We start from the raw sequence: 20,794 nt of genomic DNA, 5'->3' as shown, positions 1-20,794 counted from the left end.
ATGCCCATTAACAGTCACTCCTCATTCCTGTCTCTCCCCTTCCAAAGGCCCTGGCAACCCCTTTCTATCTCCGTGGATTTGACTATTCTGGAAATTACATACAAAAAGGATCATATGGCATGTGTCCTTTTGTGCCTGGCTTCTTTCCTTTACCATGATATTTTTCAGCTTCATCCATGTTGTAGTATGTTGTTCTTATGGCTGGATGATATGCCTCTGCACGCACAGACGACACTATTTACACATTCATCAGGTCATGGACATGTGGGTCATGCCCACGTTCTGGTACACATTGCTCTTTGTGTACAAGTTTTTGTACAAACCTGCTTTCAGTTCTCTTGGGTAGACACATCTAAAAGAGGAATTGCCGGGTCATATGGAAACTTTATGTTGAACTTTTTGAGGAACTGCCTACCTGGCACAACAGCTTATAACCTGTTATTTTCTCCTTTCACAACAGATTCTGACTGTTTTCGTTGTTAATAAATAGATGTGCACATACTATATTTTGAGTGAATACATTGTATTTCCTTAGCCAGCTGAACCAGAGCACACTCTAGTGTGCTAGTGAATTCCCTATTGTTGAACATTTAATGATCCCATGAAAGAGGCTTTAAGTGACTTCCTTGTGTCCCCAGCAGCTTGTAAATGACAGCTTTCCAGGTGTGCCCAGAGCACTCTGTATCCTCCTGATCTGGTGATTTCACATTGCTTTGACCTCACCTCTGCTACTCCTCTCCCCCATCTATCTTGTCTACCAATGGTGACCCCTTGGGAAGCTGAACCATACCTTGAATTGGCCTTTGTATCCATTATATGTGGCCAGGTGCCAGGCATTTTGGTAAATGTTCACAGAATGGATGGGTACATGGATGGATGGATGATTAGAGTCACAGGCTTTGAAGAGATGGAATTCATTTTTACATTTTGTCTAAAAATCCGTGCTTTGGAAAGCAGTGAGTTCTCTGACACTGGAGGTGTGCGACAGGAGGCCAGGTCAGTTGGCAAGATATTGTGAAGCTATTTCAGGCCTCAGAAAGGGGAGTGGATGAAATTTAAGATCGCTTCCAAACCCGAGAGCCTGGAACGCTGTAAAACACAAGCCCTGGGAGCTGAGATGTGTGCTAAGTTACCCAGCTGAGCTGCGGGGCTGTGAGTAGCTCTAAGACTTTCAAACTTTTTCTTAGGACCTCAGACCAAAGCTTCTCTTTGCCTAAAAGCATCTGCCTGCTAGCACAGCCTTTGGGGGCCGTCACAGCGCAAAGAAGTTAGGGTCCTGCAAGGGAGAAACCCTTATGTAACAAGCAGTTGGGCAAGTTTGTAGCTCTCTGTAATCTGAGAGCATAGTCCAGCCTGCTTTGATGAAAGAGCGTAAACTGTGGGTGGGCGTGGCTTGGAGGTCCCAATAGAAGTCCAGGGAGAACTGGAGAAATGGAGGGCGTTTCTGATATCTGACGATGAGGCAATGGGCAGCGCAGGGCAGGGCTGGGCTCTGGGGCTGAACAGCACAGTCCCTCTGAGTTGCACGGAGACCTCGGAGGCCCCGGGAGCTGTCGCTTTTCCAGGATGTGGCTTCGTGCTCTTGTCCTGGCCACTCTCGCCGGTTCCACGACTTGGGGTGAGTCCTTCTGAAATACAAACATGCGGGGCACGCTGGAAATCCTTGTTCTGGGCCGCGGTGGGCACAGATGCGTAGAAAGGCAAAGGCACGACAGGTCCGGCTCCGCGGGGCGCGCGCCCTCCGGACGTGGACTTGAACTTGGAGCAGCTGAGCCCCGGCAGCCCGGGCCGCGCGGAGACGCAGGGAGGATGGACACCCAGAGACCGCCCTGCACTGCTCGCCCCCACGCAGGCCGGCAGCCGCGAGGAATTTAGGCAGCTCAGTTTACTGTCCCCTAGAGAGTCCAGTCACGGCCGGATCACGGACGGCGGCTTAGCAGAATATTAAGAGCACCGAGACCCTGAGCCAGAGTGCGTGGGTTTGAGTCCCGGCTGGGCGCTTCCGCGCTGTGTGTCCTTAGGCAAGGGGCTGAGCGTTTCCGTGCTTGGGTTGCCCTCTCTCTGGAATAGAGGCGGCAGTGCTACCCACCTCCCTGGACTCTGGTGAGGAGGAATGGGTCGTTGTTTCTAAAGCACTCTGGGCAGCGCCTGGTGTGGAGAAAGCACAGAAAAAGGGGTGGACAAATAAAGGCGTTGTTAAAAAAAAAAAAAAAAAGTAGTTTATGAATAGAAAATATGAGCTGTGGTCAGGCCACTATATCAGGACCTCTTGCCATTAAAAAGACAATTTCTTACGAATGTTCCCAACAGGAGGGGGCACCAGTGAGGTGGGGGGGTAGGGCACAAGGGAAAGCAGCAGAGCAGGGGGAGGGGGCAGGGGCAGATCTGAGGCCAAGGGGCTTTTACTGTGGCTTCCATTAGAAAGAAGAGGCAAGGCAGGGCAGGAGGGCTGAGGATTGGTGAGTTGGGATAATTCAGGGGGCTCTGAGGCACAGGGGCTGTCCCTAGTTGTCTGGTACCTGGCCCTGGTGTGATTAGGGCAGGTAGGTAGTGGCCAGGGCATGGCAACTGGATCAAAGGTGGTTGTGGTGTGGGCTTTCGGTTGGCAGGACCCTGGGAAGGAGAGTTTCTCCAAGGTCAGCAAGGCCTCAGATGTCTCAATACAGAAAGCAAAACACATGGTACATTCAGGGGTGCAGGGAGGGGCCTCTTAATATCCCTGGGGCCATTTTATAGACAGAGAAAATGGGACTTACACAGGGAAATGTATTTGCCCAAGGTCAACCGGGAAATCATGCCTGGGTCTGTCTCTGGGTCCTAATCCTGACAGCCCAGGCCCCGTCTGCACCCTGTCCTCCTTCTGGCAGCCTGACACTGGGAGAGCCCTGAACTGTGTGTAACAGCAGAGGAAGAGAGGAACCCTATTTGGAGCTGAATATTCCTTTACCTCTGGTTACTCCTGGCCATGCCATCCATTTCCTTCCTTAGGAAGTCCATACCGGCTGCTTCCACTTCCTCAATTTCCTCCTCTGTAAATTGGGAATATTGATGCCTACCCAGCAAGGTTTTTTTGAAGATGCATTTGAACAAACTGGAATGCATGCCTGGCACGGAGTAGGTGCCCACAGGTTCATGTTTCATATCACATCAGCGGCAACTGCTCTTGTTCCCACTCTTGTTTCTGCCTCCCCCATTCACCCACTTCTTCACCCTTGGCAATCTGGTCGCCATCTACATCATCTTGTTGAAGGGAATCCTGAGCTGAGAAAGGCCAACCCAGTGGTTTCCGCTCAGCCTTGTCCCTTCTCCACCTCTCTGAAGCCCTCAGCACTCATAGCCGGCGCCTCACCCTCTTCCTCCCTGGGCTTCCAGGACGCCGGGAGGTTCTCTTGTTCCCACTCTGATGGATCTTTTTCTTGGCTGTAGTGGTCCCTGTGTTTCATCTTTTGTTTTTTTCCTTACCTCTCACACTGGCATCTTTGATGAAGCCATATGCATCCATGGTGTGTGCCCTCACCATCAAGGAGAAGATCCTGCCCTGCTCCTTCTCCAGGCTTCCTTCCAGTCTTCCAATGTGCTCATCCTGTGGCACTATCTTGCCAGGATATCTCACTGACATCTCCACTGAGCCCGTGTAAACAGGGACCCAGCATCACAAGTCAGCTCTTTGGTCTTCTTTCCCTTCCTTGTCCTCTGCATCTGGTCAGGGACTGAGTCTTTCTTTTTTTGGATGGAATTTCGCTTTGCCACCCAGGCTGGAGTGCAGTGGTGTGATCTCGGCTTACTGCAACTGCTGCCTCCCAGGTTCAAGCGATTCTCCTGCCTCAGCCTCCCAAGGAGCCAGGATTACAGGCACACTTTACTACGCCAGGCTAATTTTTGTATTTTTAGTAGAGGGGTTTCACCATGTTGGCCAAGCTGGTCATGAACTCCTGACTTCAAGTGATCTGCCTGCCTTGGCCTCCCAAAGTGCTGGGATTACAGGGGTGAGCCTCTGTGCCTGGTCTCCAAGTCTTTCAAAATACCTTTTAGGCATCATCATATTTTTTCATATATTTTTTCTTTTTTTATTTAAAATTTTAAAGTAATTAACATATGGTGGGGAGGATTTCAGGTGAAGATCAGAAATCCCATACAGTGCAGAACATGTGGAAATCATCAAGATAACAGATCACCCCTAATGCAACCACCCATTGCTATGTCAATAAATATGCTTCCAAGGAAATTCATCTCACAGTTATTTGTAATTAGCAACAACAACAAAAGAAAACAAGCTAAATACTGGCATTATGGGGTTGGCTGTTAATAAGATGAGACAAGGATGCTGTTGTGTAACTGGGCTTTGCATAAGGAGTTTCCACTGCAATTGGATATTCCCCTGTAGGACCAAATCTGAATTGCTCTGTCCTATTCTAGCCTCACACTTTGAGGGAGGTGTTAACGTCTTGTCTGCATCCAAAACAGAGCAGCTGGGAGGACAAGAGGCTGGAAATTATTTCCTAGGAGGCAAGCTTAGAAAAATTGAGGTCACTGGAGCCAGATAGGACCAGAGGGGTGGGTGGCACGATCAAGTGTCTGAAAAGCCACAGGCCACAGATGAGATCAGGCCAACACAGTCCCATGGCAGGTAGAACCAGGACTGATGCAGAGGCTGTGGGAAATGAATTTCAGCTGAATAAGGAAGCATTGTCTGCGCTGCAAGAATGGAGCAGCCCTGCCCAGGGCCACCAGAGGAAACTTCCTTGAGCTGATCATGTCCTTTATCTGGAATGGTTCCTGCAGTTTATTTGTCCACTAAATAAAACTCAAGTGCTTAAACTGGCATTTTAGGCCCTCCCTGACATGTGTTCTCTCATTCCAGGAATATTTTCCACTCCCCTCAGACTCCACCTATTGCACTTGGGCCACGCCCCCTCCCCCAGGCAAGTTCTGCGTTCTGCTGCCTCTGAGCCTCAGCACATTCCCTTCCTTCTCTCTGCTCTGTACCACTCCCTTCTTCTCATCTCCCCTTATTCAATCCTCCCCTACTGCAAGTTACAGCTTCTCCATGATGCCCTCAATCAGAAGGCCTTGCCCTCTCTTCCAGTTCCTGGACTGCCTTACGGATACCTCTTCCAGGACACGGCCACTTCCTTCCGGCTGCAGGGTCAGGTGTATATGTGACCCTTCCCTATCAGAGTCAGTGCTTCTGAGAGTACAGGGCAACTCTTGTTCATCCTCTCAGCCAGCTCATGTCTCAGTGCCAGGATTCTAATGGATAAATGTTTCCAGAAGCTTCTAAGGTGGAAGCTAAATGTCTTATTCTTTCCTAGTAGCTCTCCTTCTTGCATTGATTTTTGGCTGGATGTTTTCATGCCTCCAATTCTAATTTGCTCCTTAAACCAGCTCAATGAGTTAGGAAGGACAGTGACCCTCATCCCTATTTTACATCAGGAGAAACTGAGGCCAAGAGGGTTTAGGTGGCTTATTCAAGGTCACACACCTAGAAAGTGGTAGACCCCACCTGGAGCCCTGGTCCAGCCTTTCGCCTCTGATGCATTCTGATTTCTTCTCCATGCCCAGCAGGACACCCGTCCTCGCCACCTGTGGTGGACACCGTGCATGGTAAAGTCCTGGGGAAGTTCATCAGCTTACAAGGATTTGCACAGCCTGTGGCCGTTTTCCTGGGAATCCCTTTTGCCAAGCCCCCTCTTGGACCCCTGAGGTTTACTCCACCACAGCCTGCAGAGCCGTGGAGCTTCGTGAAGAATGCCACCTCTTACCCTCCTATGTAAGCCGGGGGTGGATTTGGCATGTTTCAGTGGGATGTTCGCCTTGAAGTGATGCAGGAAGGAGTCAAGGCAGTCCCCCGATGGGCTGATACTTTGCTCTGGAATCCTTGAGATCATTGTAGATCCTTAAGAACATTCCAGAACTCTCACAGCATTCTAGAGTCCATTATTTAACAAGTGTTTATTGAGCAACTACTGTGTGCTGGGCATGTTCTGGGTTCTTGTGATCTATTAGGGAACAAAGCAAAGATCCCTAGGTTCATAGAGCGTGCATTCTAGCAGGGGGAGACAGATAAGAAACAACATGCAAATTACTCCATGGATGATGTGATGTGTTAGAACAGGATGAGTGCCTTGGAAACAAGGAAGCAGTTGAGCAGGTGAGGGAGATCAGAAGTAAGGATCCCATTAATTCCCCTGTCTTGAACTTTGCCATAGCTGGGGAGAGGGATGAGCCAGGAGGTGTGTGGGTGGGAAGTGTACTGAGATTGCCGTTCAGCAAGTGCTCAACTCTCAGGTGTGCCCAGCTCCCTGTTCCTGAGGAGAACAATGGCAGGTGTGTGCAGTCATCCTGGCCAAGCTGGGAAGAAAAGCCCAAAGGTTCTGATTGGCCTCACCACCACTCCGCAGTGTACCAAGGACCCCTACAGGCATCAAATCAGACCCTTACAGGCATCAAATCAGACCCCATTCATCTCTGCAGCCAGGTACCTGGGGGTTTCCAGCAGCCCACCTCTGGCTGTGTCTTTTCTTTGCTTTTTTTAAAAAAGAAATATTTACTATTTTTATTTTTTGACTGCAAATATAATATATACTTATTACAGAAAATTTAGGAAATACAGAGAAGGAAAAGTAAGAAAATTAAAATCACGTACAATATCTCACCACTCAGAGAGAACAGCTAACAATATTTTAGATTGTAAAGTATTATCTAATTTTTTTTATTTTCCAGTTTTTCTTACCTATTTCTATCCTTTCTTCCTTTAAAATGGAATGCTATATTCAGATAATTTGGCTTCCTGCCTTGCTCATTTATAAGTATATCATGAGCATCATTCCATGCCATTATAGCACAGCCTGATATTAACAGCAGCATCACATTTAGTATTGAAGCATAATTAATTTCCCCAAGCTTCTATTTGGGGTTGTTGTTGCATATCATGTTTTTAATAATATAGCATCATAAATGTGAAACCTTTATTCACATTCATGAATATTTTAAGGTAAGTTCCCAGAAATGACAGTTCTGAATCCAAGAGTATATATCTTTTGTTAAATTTCCCTCCCAAAATATTCCAGCTACACTCCTCCCATTGATGATGAAAACCTCCATTCAGCAGACTGTTGTCAATGCCTGGGGTAATTTTAAAGTGTTTTCGGTTATCGGGTAGGCAAAACAACAGCAATAATAGCTCTATTATTTTCCTCTTTAGTTTGCATTTATCTGAGGACCGGTGAGGTGGAGCTCTCTTGCCCTTTCTTTGCACTGGAATGTCTTTCGTTTATTATTGCCATGCATCTTACTCCTGGTGATCTGTAGGAAAATTTCCCGGGATGAGAAGCAAGAAGTCATCTTTACTGGCCCAGATTCTGTCGCTTGACAGCTGTGTCATCCTGGAGCCTGAGTGCCTCAGTTTCCTCATGTACATAGTGGGGGCAGTGATGGCTGCCTCCTGCTACATTGAGATCTGGGACTGTTGCTTATAATATACTTGTGTATAAGCACCGCATGGCATGGATCTTCCTGGCTATGTGATGTTGGTCAGGTTCTCTAGCCTCTCTGGGCTTGTTTTCTCATCTGTAACATGGAGATAGTAGAACCTATGTAATGGGACTGATGTGAGGCTTAGATGAGTTAATACACAAAGAGTACTTAAAACAGTGCCTGGCGCACTGGGAGGACTCAGTAACTATTGCACATGTTCATCTATGTTGGATCCTTGAGCCCTGTCAGCACTTGCCTGGGATGGGTTGATGGTCAAATCTTGGCATGTCAGGGCTGCAAGACCCATGTAGGAATCACTCCTCTCACTTAGACCTGGCAGATTGGGACCCAGAATGTGAAAGGAATTCACCCAAGTCACCTCGTAAATGCATAGCAGAGAGAGGACTAGAGCACAGTTCTCCTGATGTTGTCCCACAGAGATTTCAGCCCTGAGCTATTGCGGGAAATGTCACCTCCCAGGGAGGATTAGTATATTGGTTGTCTCCTTTCCTTGGTGCTGGGAGTCCCAAAGGCTCCAGGAAGGGAAGGGGTGTGAAGCTTTTCACACTCTGCTTGGTCTCAGGAGACATTAGTGAGTCCTAGCCCCACCACCTGAAGCCCCTGATAGCCTCCTACCCATTCCAATATCTTGGACCTCCCAGTCCAAGGCCCTGCCCCAGAAGACACCTGGCTTAGATCTGGCTGAACTTTCAGGGGTTTTTCTTTCTCCCTCCCCAGGTGCTCCCAAGATGCCGTGGCGGGGCAGGTGCTCTTTGAGCTCTTTACCAATCATAAGGAGAACATTCCTCTCAAGTATTCTGAAGACTGTCTTTACCTCAATATTTACACTCCTGCTGACTTGGCCAAGAAAAGCAGGCTGCCGGTAAGCCGTGGGATACCCTGGTTGAGGCGTGTCAGTTCTCAGTTCCCCTGATCTTCTGGGCCACACCAGAAGAGGGTGAAGGCAGCTTGAGGAGGGGACTGCAAAGGCCAGGATCGTTTCAGGGACCCCAGGGCCTCCACAGAAAACAGGTTTTTTTCCACACTTCAATTTCCCCTTGTGACACAGGACCTCTGGGGGAGTTTGCTGTGCATCTTTAATGCACATCTTAATTGTTCCAAGTTCCCTAATTCTAATAGAAGGTGAGAATGATTACTTATAGTTACTAGATTAAAAATCTGATACCTAGAGTGGGCAAGACATGATTTCCAATAATGTTAGAGATAGAAGGGACTTAGAGAAAAGCCAACACCCCAACTCTTCCTTTTCAGATAGAGAAACTGAGGCCCAGACAGGGAAGGAGAGGTCACTAGTAGGGTAGTTTTTGCTCAAGTCTTTTGATCTTCATACCAGTGCTTTTGACTTGGAGTAAGGCATTGAGCTTGTATGTGGCCTTTCTCCAGCACACCCACATCAATCTGGGGTAACTTTCACTGTCTGGGTATGGGTGTTGGGGGAAGAGCCTGGGAAATCCCAGGAGCACTTCCTTTTGCCTTTGGTCAAATATCTGGGATTTTGTTGTATCTAATTTCCTCCCTAATTGTCTTGGCAAAGGCTGATGATCCAGTGAGTCAGCATTTCCCAAATAAATGAAGGACAGGAGATGGGGCAGGCTGCCAGCTGCAGGTTGGAGGGTGGGAAGGGTCTTCTGGCAAAGGAGGCCACCCCAGGGTGGAAGAAGAAAGAGTGTCGCATCCAGCCCAGGAGTGAGAGAGCAGGTCTGCAAACTTGGGACTAGAAGTTGTCCCTACATGTGCTTGGTAAGACAGAAGAAGTGGGAGAGTTTTACTCATTCATTCATTCACTCATTCATTCATTCGTCTATTGTGTACTCAGTGCCCCATATACACAGTTACACCCGGGGCTTCAGGGGAAAGAGGAACATCAACCCACTCCACGCAGCCCCTGCCTTCAAGGATCTTGCCATCTGGGCTGTAGAGACACATGCTCCCTTCAGCAGGTTATTGCAGGCCAGCCCTCGGGTCAGCCTTCACACAAAGGTGAATGCATGCTCAGTCCCTCCGCAGGAGGGAGATTAGAGGTGTGGGAGAAACAGGGCTCTGGGAACCTGGAGGCGGGAGAACCTCCAGGAATGGCCACAGGTTCTAGAACTACATGGTCTGGGTTTAAATCCTGGTTTTGCCTTTGACTAGCTGAGAGTCTTGGGCGTTTCTTAACTTGTCTAAGGCTCTGTTTCCTCAAAATGGAATTCATCACATATGATCAGTCAAGGGTGATCACTAAGCTTGATCTCAGTCCCTGGCTAAGCAGGTAGAGGCAGGCTCTTACTCCTGTAACTAACAGTGGACTCGCTGCACTGTGGCCGGTTCCTGCAGTGTGTTGTGCAGCTCAACATGTGGACCCTGGAGCCAGACTGCCTAGGTTCAAGTCCTGCTTCTACCATTTTTGAGTTGTAGGACCTTGGGCAGGTTAAGGGCCTCCATTTTCCCACCTGGAAAATAGGACAGTACTGGTACTTACCCAGTGGATAGCTTATTTTACCGTGCTTAGAACAACACTTGGTACATGGTTGATGTTATGAGTTCTTTTACGTTTCATTGATAATATTATTACAATATTATTATTTTAGCCACTCTCACTTCTTCCCTGCTACGTGGACTTTCAAAATGTGAGAACCATGCATTAGGAATTGTATCCACTCTCATCCCCGGGTATTAGCACAGTCCCTGGCACATAGTAAGTTCTCAGATAGTGTTAGTTCATCGATTGAAGGCATCCTGGAGGGGTGGCACCCCTCCATTGATTGAAGGCACCCTGGGATCTGCAGGGTGGATAGGATTTGGGGATGCAGAGGCATAAAGGAGGCATTTGAGGAAGAGACACCATCACAGGCATGTGTGCTTCTCAAGACAATCACTGATGCACAGAGAAGTTTAATTCACCATGAGAGAGTTAACTGAGATGAAGCTGACATACAAGGGCTGCCCCATGGTACACTGAGCTGTGTGAACAGTCCAGGCCTGAGGGTGATAGAAGTGAGGAGGAGACCAAGACATCCTTAGCCTTTGCTATGCCCATGATGATGAAGAGCCTGGGGAGAAGCACTGGAGGCTGGAGAGTAAGAAGGGGCAGCCACAGTGTGTGCAGTAGGGTGGTGGCTTGGGCCCCAGTTGGGAGAACTATAGAGGAGAGAGACTGCCTTTTGCAACCTTGCTGGGCGCTGGTGAACTTTGGGTAACATCCTCCTTCAGTTGTGACCTACAGGTAGGTCACCAAACAAGACACCCTCTAAGTGCTCCCTGGCTCTGCACCCTGTAACTGGTCTGTTGCTTCCCCCCTGCCCAGGTGATGGTGTGGATCCATGGAGGGGGGCTGTTCCTGGGCGGGGCATCAACCTATGATGGGCTGGCCCTCGCTGCCCATGAAAACGTGGTAGTGGTGACAATTCAATACCGTCTGGGCATCTGGGGATTCTTCAGGTAAGAAATTGGACTCTCCTCACTGCACTTTGTCCCCCAACACCAGGGTACTAGGACTCAGCTCGGGTCATGTCAGCTCTCAGGGGAACTTAGCTGGGTTCCACAGTAAGCCATCAAACCCCCTTCATAATTGGACACTACTTACCCTCTCATTCCCCAGCCACACTCATCCACTTGCCTCTGAGCTTTTGCATGTGCTATTCCCTCTGCCTGGAATGCCTATTCTACCTGATGAACTCCTCTTCATCCTGCAAGACCCAGTCCCCAGTTACTGCCACTGAAAGACTCATCTCTTCTTCACCTATGTTGCTTTCACACATGGCATTTCTCTATCATAGCAATAGCAGGCAGCCCAGCCACTGAAGGTTGACACACCTGACTTCTCATGGGAAAGGAGGGAAGGGGCAGAGTCAAAGAGGGAGCTCAGTGCATGCTGTGGGTGAAGGAATGGGGGCTGTAGATGGTGGGGTGTGGGAGCATCTGTCCCCTTCCCAGAGGAGTTTTGGGGCCCACTTACTCCATTTTCTGCTTGAAATCTGGCAAGTGCAGGAAGCAAGGATGGAGTCTTCCCCATCAGATCTCCACGGGGACAGGTGCAGTTACTCCTGCAGGGTGGAATTACTATGAACCTTTTCTAAGTGCACCCCAAACCTGAGCCAGTGATGGGAGGGCTGTGGGAGGGATTCCACTCACCAATGGGAAGACCTAGGGAGGTGGAGGATGGGTTCTGGTTTACCTGTCAGCAGGGCGCCACAGGCCAGTCTTGGCTGTATCACCTTCATGGGACTCCACATCCCTTTCAACCCCAGGCTGCATCTCTGCTCCCCATTACAATAAAGCTGCCTCATGATCTCTCTCCACTTCCTCTCCTCCGTGCGTCTCCTCCACCCATGCCAGTCATGTTCGTTCCAGACCACAGCACTCAGCTGCTCTCATCGTGGTCACCAGTGACCGCCACTGCTCTCCACCCAACCTCACAGGACCTCCCAGCAGCAGCCGATGGCCACTCAGCCTCTGTGAAATGCTTCCTTCCCAGCCCTTTCCTGGTGCCTCCACCTCCCTGTCCACAGGCCTCTCTTGTCTCCCTCTCCCTCTCCACTAACTCCCAGTGATCCCAGGGAGCAGCCCAGAGCCCCCGTTTCCAGCCCACCTCTCCTTTGAAGCCCACAGGCGTCACTCACTGCCTCCCCTCTGCCCCTGGCTCTTTAAAGGGTGCCCCACTCTTCCCAGGGACCAACTGAATCCTTGACCCTCTCCCCAGCAGAGACCCCCTCCTCCTCCCACGGTGCCTCCACTCAGCTGCTGCTGCCCCATCCTCTCAGGGGCTCAGGAGAAGGCCTCTTGGGCAGCCTGGACTCTCTCTTTTCTCACAAACCTCGTGGCTCCACCTTCAGAATCCACTCAGAATCTACAACTTTGCACCTCCTCCCTGGCTCCTACCCCAGCCCAAGTCTTCTGTCTCTTGCCTGGATTATGATCCTAACACTCAGTTTCAGATCCCTGCCACTTTTATGCTGGGGCTGAGCTGCGCGGTAGCCAGAGTGATCGCTTAACACGTGCATTGAATCACATGATGCCTCTGCGCAAAGCCCTGCGGGGGTTTCCCATGTCCCCTATGATGACAGCCGAAGTCCTTGCCAGGGCCCCAGGGCCCCATCTAGCTGCACCTCCCCACTCACACTTTCTTCCCCTGGGCCCCAGGGCCCTTGCACTTGCTTTTTCTTCTGCCTGGAATTCCTTTCTTTGGTTATTTGCAAGGCTCACGTGCTCATTGTGCTTGTTTGATGAAGTCTTTGGCTCCAAGACCTCAAATGCCACTGCCTTCAAAAGGCCTTCCCTGGTTGCGATCTGAAATGGCACCGCCTGTCCCACCCCTGTTTTTTCTTTACCCCATTGTATTTTCCTCAATGCACTTTCACTACCTGACATCGTTATATTCTCTCTACATATCTGCTTATCTGCTTATGATTTGTAGTGTGAGCTCAGTGTTGTCAGAGGTTTTGCCTGTTTTGCTCTCAGATGTGCTCCAGCTTATAGGACAGTGTCAGGCACATAGTAGATGCTCAGTAAATAGTTGTCATTGAATGTATGTGGAATCATGCACCAAATGTAGGAATATAAGGCAGAGTTTCAGAGATGCTGAAGCCCAGCTCCCCCAGCCCCATCTGTGGTCCTGAAGGTTCTGTCATGACATCTCTGTTCCCCACCCTCAACCTGTTTTCTTCCTCACAGCACAGGGGATGAACACAGCAGGGGGAACTGGGGTCACCTGGACCAGCTGGCTGCCCTGCATTGGGTCCAGGACAACATTGCCAGCTTCGGCGGAAACCCAGGCTCTGTGACCATCTTTGGAGAGTCAGCGGGAGGAGAAAGTGTCTCTGTTCTTGTGAGTGATCCTGACACCAGCCCCAACCCCACGCTTGATGTGATGCTGATGGGACCTCTTGGAGACCTGTCAATCTGGCTATGGATACCTCTGTTTAGAATACCTGAGTTCAGGACTGACCCTACTCACTGACTAGCGTCAGGGGATGGAGAGCTGAAGACCAAGCTCTCCTTGGCCCCCAGGAAGCTCAGAGCTCAGTTTCGTGTCCTGGAGCCATAAGAATCTCCAGTTGCAGCCTGCCATGGTGGCATTGTCCTCTTCTAGCTTGGTTGAGTTATGTCTCTCTCTCTCTCTTTCCCACTCATTTTATCATTCCCTTCTCTTCATAAGCAGGAGTAGGCATAAATTATGAGTAGGGCAGGCACAGACAGAGGTGGACAGAGGTCATTGTTTGGATCAAGCCAGAACTACGTGTGGAGGGGACATGGACACTGTGAACAGTTGGGGACTTCCACTTGGGTGGTCTGATGACTGGCCCATGCCCAAGAAGAGGGCAGCCATCTCTGTGACTGAGGGTCCCAGTGGGTGACAGGAAGGAGGGATGGAGCTGGGGATGGGGGACGCAGACACAACCTGGGGCTCTGAGGGGCCGGGGATTGGGTGCAGGAGACACCAGGGGAGCTGGGATGAAAAACCACATGAGAAGGTGCCGGGAGCTGTAGGAAGCCCTCCAGCTGCCTCGAGGTGGGCAGAGGGTCAGTCCCACTACGGTATTCTTCAATCCTGTGTTGGTTTTGTGGTTGAACACTCAGAGGAAAACATTTTTATACTTTTGAAAGTATGGAAAAAGGAAAAATACAGATAAGCCCAAGAAAGATAAAAGCCATTCACCATCCCACAACCCAAGGATAGTCACTATGCTGACTTTGACATGGATTTTTCTAGTCTTGTTTCTACGACTTTGTATCTATCTATTCATCTATCCATCCATCCACCTATCATCTATAATCTATCTTTGTCTTCTTTAAACTAAAGTACTTGCCTGATTATTACAATACAGCACAAATATTTTACATAATATTAAATGCTCTCCCTTAATAGTATCTTTTACAGTGGACAGTATTCCATGATGAGAAAGAGAAACAGTTAATTTGCCCAATCTTATAATATTAGAATTGTGAGTTATGTCTAGTGCGTACCATTCTAAACAGCAGGAGCATTCTTAGAAATCTTTGTGTGCCTCTGGGATCATTTTTTAGGATAAGCTCTGAGTCGTGAAGATGCTGAATTGGAAGTTGTGGCTAGGAGATGCTAAGCTGCCTTTCCAATATGTTTGTTGGTTAGGCTCATCTGTGCCCACACCTCCTGTTATGTCCCTGCCCTGTGCTCTGTCCCTATCCTACTGAGGTTCCCTTGGGTGGCCAGGTGGGAAGTGATCTTGGCAAGCAAGCCAGGCCAGGTTCTCTTGGGTGGGAGGTTCTCTTGGGTGGGAGGTTCTCTTGGGTGGGAGGTTCTCTTGGGTGGGAGGTTCTCTTGCGTGTGAGGTGAGCCCGGCAAGAAGGCCAAGCCAGGTGAGGAGCTGTTGTGTCCACTGAACCCCAGGGTGTCTGGGGAACAGGCCAGGGCAGAGGCAGAGTGGATGTAGCCCAGAACAGTGAACTAGTCACTGACCCTACTCCTGAGCATGAACTCTCCTCCCCTCCATTCTCTCCCAGCTTTTCTCTCCACTGGCCAAGAACCTCTTCCACCGGGCCATTTCTGAGAGTGGCGTGGCCCTCACTGCTCTTCTGGTGGAGAAAGGCGACATCAAGTCCCTGGCTGAGGTAGGTCTCCCACTGGAGGTCCCCACGCTTTTGGCTCTGTGCTCCTGAATTCACAGGGGTCACTTTTGCCGTGGGTTCTAGCTGATGTTCTCCTAGAATCACTGAAATGCCAAAGGCTGAGCAGGGAGGACAAGGAGACACCTTGATCAGCCTCCCGGTTTCACAACCAGGCAAACCGACACAGGCTTAGAAGGGATTTCCCAAGGGCAGCAGGTGATCAGGGCAGAGCCGGGACTCCAGCTCATGGCCCTAGACAGCCAGTACAGTGCCCTGTCTGTGACCACACTCCTCCTATGTGCCAGGGCCTGGTGCCACATCAGGCAGTGGGCAGCGGGCTGAGATGATGTCTTGTGTCTCTCAGGGTCTAAGTTCTGTGGACCCACTTGTGGGATGTAGGCTTGGAGCAGTTTCACACTGAGCACCTTATAACCAGAGTTGGTCCCTGGAGAATTCACTTATTGATTCATTTGTTCATCCAACAAAACTAGGTGAATAAGTGAAGGCAAAAGCAAGAGGTGGGCAGAGGTCATTGTCTGGCTCAAAGCCAGATGTCCATGTGGAGGGCACATAGACACTACATGGCTCTATGTGGCTCTGCATCCTAGCCAGACACCTAGCACCTCCCCAAGCTTCCACTGTAATGTAGGGAATAGATGAATAGCTACAGAATCATATGATTAGAAAGCATCACTTATGACAAGAGCAATGGACGGGATGGACTTGATGCCCCAGCAGAATCTAAAGAAAACATTGAGTCCCAGGGCAGGAGGAGGTTACCAGGCAAGGCTTGCTGGAAAAGTGAACAGTGAGTCAGGAGCAAAGAATGTCCAGGGAGGGGAGCAGCACGTGCAGGTGTCCTGTGGCAGGAAGACTCACCCGACCGTGAGTGAGAGAGAGAGAGGGCCCACGGGGCCAGAGCAGAGAGAGCAGGGGGAGCGTGGCGAGTGCTGAGGGCGGGGATGTTGGCAGGGGCCATGCCGCACAGGACCCTGGCAAGGATTTTGTCATCATCTGGAGAGCGGTTGGAAGCCAAAGGAAGAGGTGATCAATAGGAATCCAGACCTAGGCTGAGGAGCGCCCACTGGAGCCAGTGGTGTGGAGGATTTCGGTAGATTTGAGAGCTTGTTTGGGGAAAGCATCCAAACTTAAAGGGCTGATACATAGAAGGAGAGAAAACGGGGATGCCAAGAATTTTTAGAACTTTTGAGAAGTTTTTTGGAATTCATTGGTTATAAGCAACAGTTGCCCATTGACCAGACTTAAGCCAAGAATGAGTATTAGCCTGCTTTGGTGGCTCATGACTGTTAACCCTGCACTTTGAGAGGCCAAGGCAGAAGGATTGCTTGAGCCCAGGAGTTCGAGACCAGCTAGGGCAACAAAGTGAGACCTTGTCTCTACAAAAAGCAAAAAATTAAGCTGGGCATGGTGGTGCAAGCCTGTGGGTCCATCTACATGGGAGGCTGAAGTTGGAGGATCGCCTGAGCCCAGGAGGTCTAGGCTGCAGTGAGCTGTGTTTGCACCACAGGAATCCAGCCTGGGCAACAAAGCAAGACCTTGTCTCAAAATCTTCTTTTAAAGGGAGAAATTATTTTTCAATGAAATAGAGGCCTGGGATGAGACTTGACTTTGCGAAAAAACAAGAAGCAGAAATTACAAAATGAGAGTCCTAGACTCTGTTATTCTTATCCCCACCCCACTGCCCATCCCTCGTCTGTCTGTCTTTTTTTCTCTCTCTCTTACCCTCTGCTTCTCCTTGTCCCTGTTTATTTATTCGAGAACCACCCGGGGCCTTGATTCTGTCCCAGATCCCGCACAGGGCAGTGGGGCCATGCACACTTGGCTGGGGGCCCCCACCATGGAGCCTGCCTGGTCTCCCTCTGTGCCCGTTTCTCTGGCTTCACTTTGCTTCCAGTCTGCGTGAGCACCCCCTCTGCCCCTGAGCTTAAGGACTCACCTTCAGTTCCAGAAAGCTGTCAGGTTGTATTTTCTGTTGTGAAAAACTAGGGTTTTTACATTAGCAGCTCTAGCCCCGATTCCAAGTTACTTAGGAGAGAGGCTCAGTGTCCCATCTTTGCTCGGATGTCCCCGAACTCTTAGAAATGTAAGAAACCAGATTGTGCTGGGCAGACCGACCCCAATCCCCAGGACAGGCAGAAGGGAGCCTCTCCCTCAGCAGGACTTTTTAAATTTTTTTATTTTTTATTTTTTTAAAGATGGAAAGAGGTTTTTGGTGCATTAGTTGGTGTTGCTCTGTGGCTTGATTTAGGACAAAGATGTGCAGACCTTGGCTCAGGGCCAAATCTGTGTCTATGCTGCTTGGCCTTTGAGCTAAGGATGAGTTTTTAAATTTTTAAATGATCGAAAGGAATCAGAAGAAGAACACCATTTCATGAACCGTAAAAGTATATGAAATTCAAATTTCAGTGTCCATAAAGGAAGTGTTCCTGGAACGTAGTGACACCCATTCATTTGTCCCGTGTCTATGGCTGCGTTTCATGCCAACAGCAGTGTTGAGAAGTTGCAGCAGAGACCACGTGGTCCACAAAGCCTCAAATATTTACTATTTGGCCTTTGATGGGCACATTGCCGTCCTGTGCCCTGAAGAGTAGTGCTTGATTATTGCCTGGGACTCCAGTACAGAAATGTGCAGGTGGAAACTTCTAGCTGTGCCACAGATGCCTCACTCAGCTGAGAAGCCCCATCTATATCTTGCAAGGGACGACACCCTGCTTTTCTTCAGAACTCACCTTTAAATCACATTCGCTACTTCCTGAAGTGCCTCTGTGTGAATCATCTTACCTAGGCCTCCTGCAATTCTGCACATGTTTTATTGTGTGGGAGACATGGCACTCTCCCACATGTATTAACTCATGAGGTAGGTGCAGTCATTATTCCCACCCATGGGTGGAGAAACCAAGGCCCAGAGAAATCTGGTGCACTGACTGTGGCCAAATGACTGCTAAGTGGAACAGCCAGCAGAGAAGTAAATTCAAGATTCCATCGCCTCAACCTCAGCTCCACCTCGCCTTTCTTCACATGTTCAGCTTGTGATCATTATGTCCGTTTCAATGGAGATAGGGTAGCAGAGATGAGAGACTGAGTAATTGGCTCATATCACAGTTAAGATTAATAACAGAGGCAATGCTCCGTGGGACCCAGAGCCCACACCTGCAGGTCTAGAGTATCTTCTGCTGCCCCCTGCTGCCTTTACAAGTTGGGCTTGGGATAGAACACCTCTTTCCACATTGATGGAGGGAAGCGACTTCGCTCTTGAACTCTGTCTTTGCCTGTGATCTTTGCAGCAAATTGCTACCACTGCTGGGTGTAAAACCACCACCTCAGCCGTCATGGTTCACTGCCTGCGACAGAAGTCGGAAGAGGAGCTCTTGGAGACCACACTGAAAATGGTAGGTGTGCCTGTTCCCGTAGCCCCCAACCTGTAAACCTGGTCCTAGACTTCTTCATTTCAGCTCTCCTCTTGCCCTGGGACAGTTACCTGGGACAGTGTCTCACCTTTCAGGAGTCACAGTATCTGATGGGGAATCTGATTTGTCCTTTTTCATTGTAAAATACTACAAATGTAAAAACAAAAAAAGTCCAAAAATAACATGATAAAAATTGTGTAACAAGCCCCAAGATTGACCAAAATTTAATAGTTTGCCATTCTTGTTTTCAGACGTATTTTTGAGAAATTAAACATTACCTATTCCCAGGGGACACTGTCATCCTGAATTTAGGGGATGGAGATATTAAGCTGAAAGGTTTTCAGAAAGATGTCACGATTTAACTTAGAAACTGTTTGCATCAGGCCTGGTGGTGGTCCAATTTTCTAGATATCCTGAGACTCTGACTCAATTGTTATCCTAGGATCCTCGTATCTCCACTCATTCATTAATCCATCTGTGTATGATCTTCTTATCCATCTATGTTTTCACTAATCCATCCAATTCACTGATATCTTTTTATCAATCTAATATCAACCCATTTGTAACTTTTTATTTATCTATTTTCAGTCCATCCACCATTCATGCATCATCCAGCCACCTTATATCTGCACTCTATCACCCATTCTCTGGGGTGATGAGACTCCAACAATCCAGTTATCATCTGTCTGTTAGTTTTCACCCATCTATTCATGTATCCTTCCTATTCAACTTACTCCATGTATTGACCAACTCCATCTATGTATCCATTCATGCCAAGTATGTAGGGGTGAGTATTAGAGGTAGTGATACAGACATGAATTGGACATAGTCCCTGCTCACAAGGAGCTATCCAAGCAGAAACACATGCATATACTTCGCAGGTTGAGTATGGTGTCAGCACAGAGAGGGAAGCATTCATTATAGTCATCAGGGATGCTTCACAGAGAAGGTGGAGGAGCCAGGGTTTGAAACCAGACAGAGGAATCTGGGATTTCATGCCTTTAACCCTGTCTCCACCTTATCTTTCTTGAGAAATTCAACTTTGAGGTCATTGTGCCCATTTTAATAGTGGTAACAGAGACAGAGAAATTTTGTAATTGGCCCATGTCACAGTTCAAATTAGTCACAGAGGTAACACTATGGGACCCAGAACCCACACAGGAGGATCTAGATTATCTTCTGCCACTCCTGCCATTGTCACACACTAGGACTTGGGGACATTTAGGATTGATGGATGGTCATGGCAGTCTCTCATCACAGGGAAGCCCAGCAGGACAAGCACCCAGAGGTCACAGCACCCAGGGCCATTGGAAATTATTCCTCTTGAAGGGGAGGGGTATGAATGCCAAGTTCAGGAGTGGCCTGATCTATGGATTCTCTCCTTGGACCTGAGGCTACTCCAGAGTCCCAGGGCCAGCCAGTATTACTGGACTCTGCTTGTGTTTCCATGGATTGAGCCCAATGTGGGCTTGGGGCTTAGATCTTGGTTCAGGCTCTAAATGACCAAAGTATTCAAGGAATGAAAACACAACTGTTTTCTAATGCTTGGAAGGAGGCATATATTTTAGCAATTCTGCATGTGGCATTAGAGGACCCAGCTCACAAAGGAAGAGTTGGGAGTTCAGGAAATTCCAGCCCTAAGATTCTAGGACATCCTTTTGAGATTTTCTGAGATCTTGTGGAAGTGCTTCTATGATTACCCACTGCCTCCAGTACACACATATGCAGACACACAGGCAGACACACACACAGAAACACACAGACACACACACTCAGACACACACACAGACACCCACAGAGAGAAACATAGACACACACATAAACACAAAGACAATCCCACACACACGGACACACACAGACACACACACACAGACACACACACACATACACTCAGACACACACACAGACAAACACAGACACTCACACAGAGAAACATAGACAAACACACACGTAAGCACAAAGACAATCCCACACACACTGACACACACACACACACACTCCTGGCTAGTCGGACTATAATCCTTAATGAAGAGACTCACACTGGTCACTTGCTGTGCACAAGTCAGACCTTTGAGCTACAGTGCAACACTACAATCACTGCAATCTTGATGAACACACAACAAAGAGAAGCCTGTGGTAGGATGAGTTTCAATGAGTTGTATGAGTCAGAGCTTTCTAATGGGAGATGAGAAAATGCCCCCAAGGTGCCTTGAACAGAAAAAGGAATGTGCTGCAATAGCATCCCCATGTTAACTGAAAAACCCAGGAGTTGATGGCTTCAGGCATGGCTGGATCCAGATGAT

At 48.8% G+C, this 20,794-nt stretch overlaps 1 protein-coding gene across 5 annotated transcripts in view; it reads left to right on the top strand.

The window, feature by feature from the left end:
- Positions 1 to 1,134: 1,134 nt before the first annotated feature.
- LOC105714097 (liver carboxylesterase 1) overlaps positions 1,135 to 20,794 on the top strand; it is a 33,644-nt gene continuing 13,984 nt past the window's right edge. The window contains exons 1-7 of one of the 5 annotated variants that reach the window (XM_064383081.1): positions 1,135 to 1,618; positions 5,563 to 5,770; positions 8,215 to 8,359; positions 10,784 to 10,917; positions 13,150 to 13,303; positions 14,959 to 15,066; positions 18,369 to 18,473. In XM_064383081.1, coding sequence (XP_064239151.1) covers positions 1,567 to 1,618; positions 5,563 to 5,770; positions 8,215 to 8,359; positions 10,784 to 10,917; positions 13,150 to 13,303; positions 14,959 to 15,066; positions 18,369 to 18,473 — 906 coding nt within the window. In that variant the 5' untranslated portion in view covers positions 1,135 to 1,566. Of the gene's footprint in view, positions 1,619 to 5,562; positions 5,771 to 6,294; positions 6,479 to 8,214; positions 8,360 to 10,783; positions 10,918 to 13,149; positions 13,304 to 14,958; positions 15,067 to 18,368; positions 18,474 to 20,794 lie in introns of those variants that run through there. The other 4 variants (XM_064383080.1, XM_064383079.1, XM_064383083.1 and 1 more) reach the window with 4 other exon arrangements.

The sequence above is a fragment of the Aotus nancymaae genome, unplaced genomic scaffold (genome assembly GCF_030222135.1).
Source record: "Aotus nancymaae isolate 86718 unplaced genomic scaffold, 86718_ANA_hifiasm-v0.15.2.pri h1tg000030l, whole genome shotgun sequence".
Lineage (NCBI taxonomy): Eukaryota > Metazoa > Chordata > Mammalia > Primates > Aotidae > Aotus > Aotus nancymaae.
The sequence above is the reverse complement of the archived record's forward strand: the minus strand, read 5'-3'. Positions and strand labels throughout refer to the sequence as shown.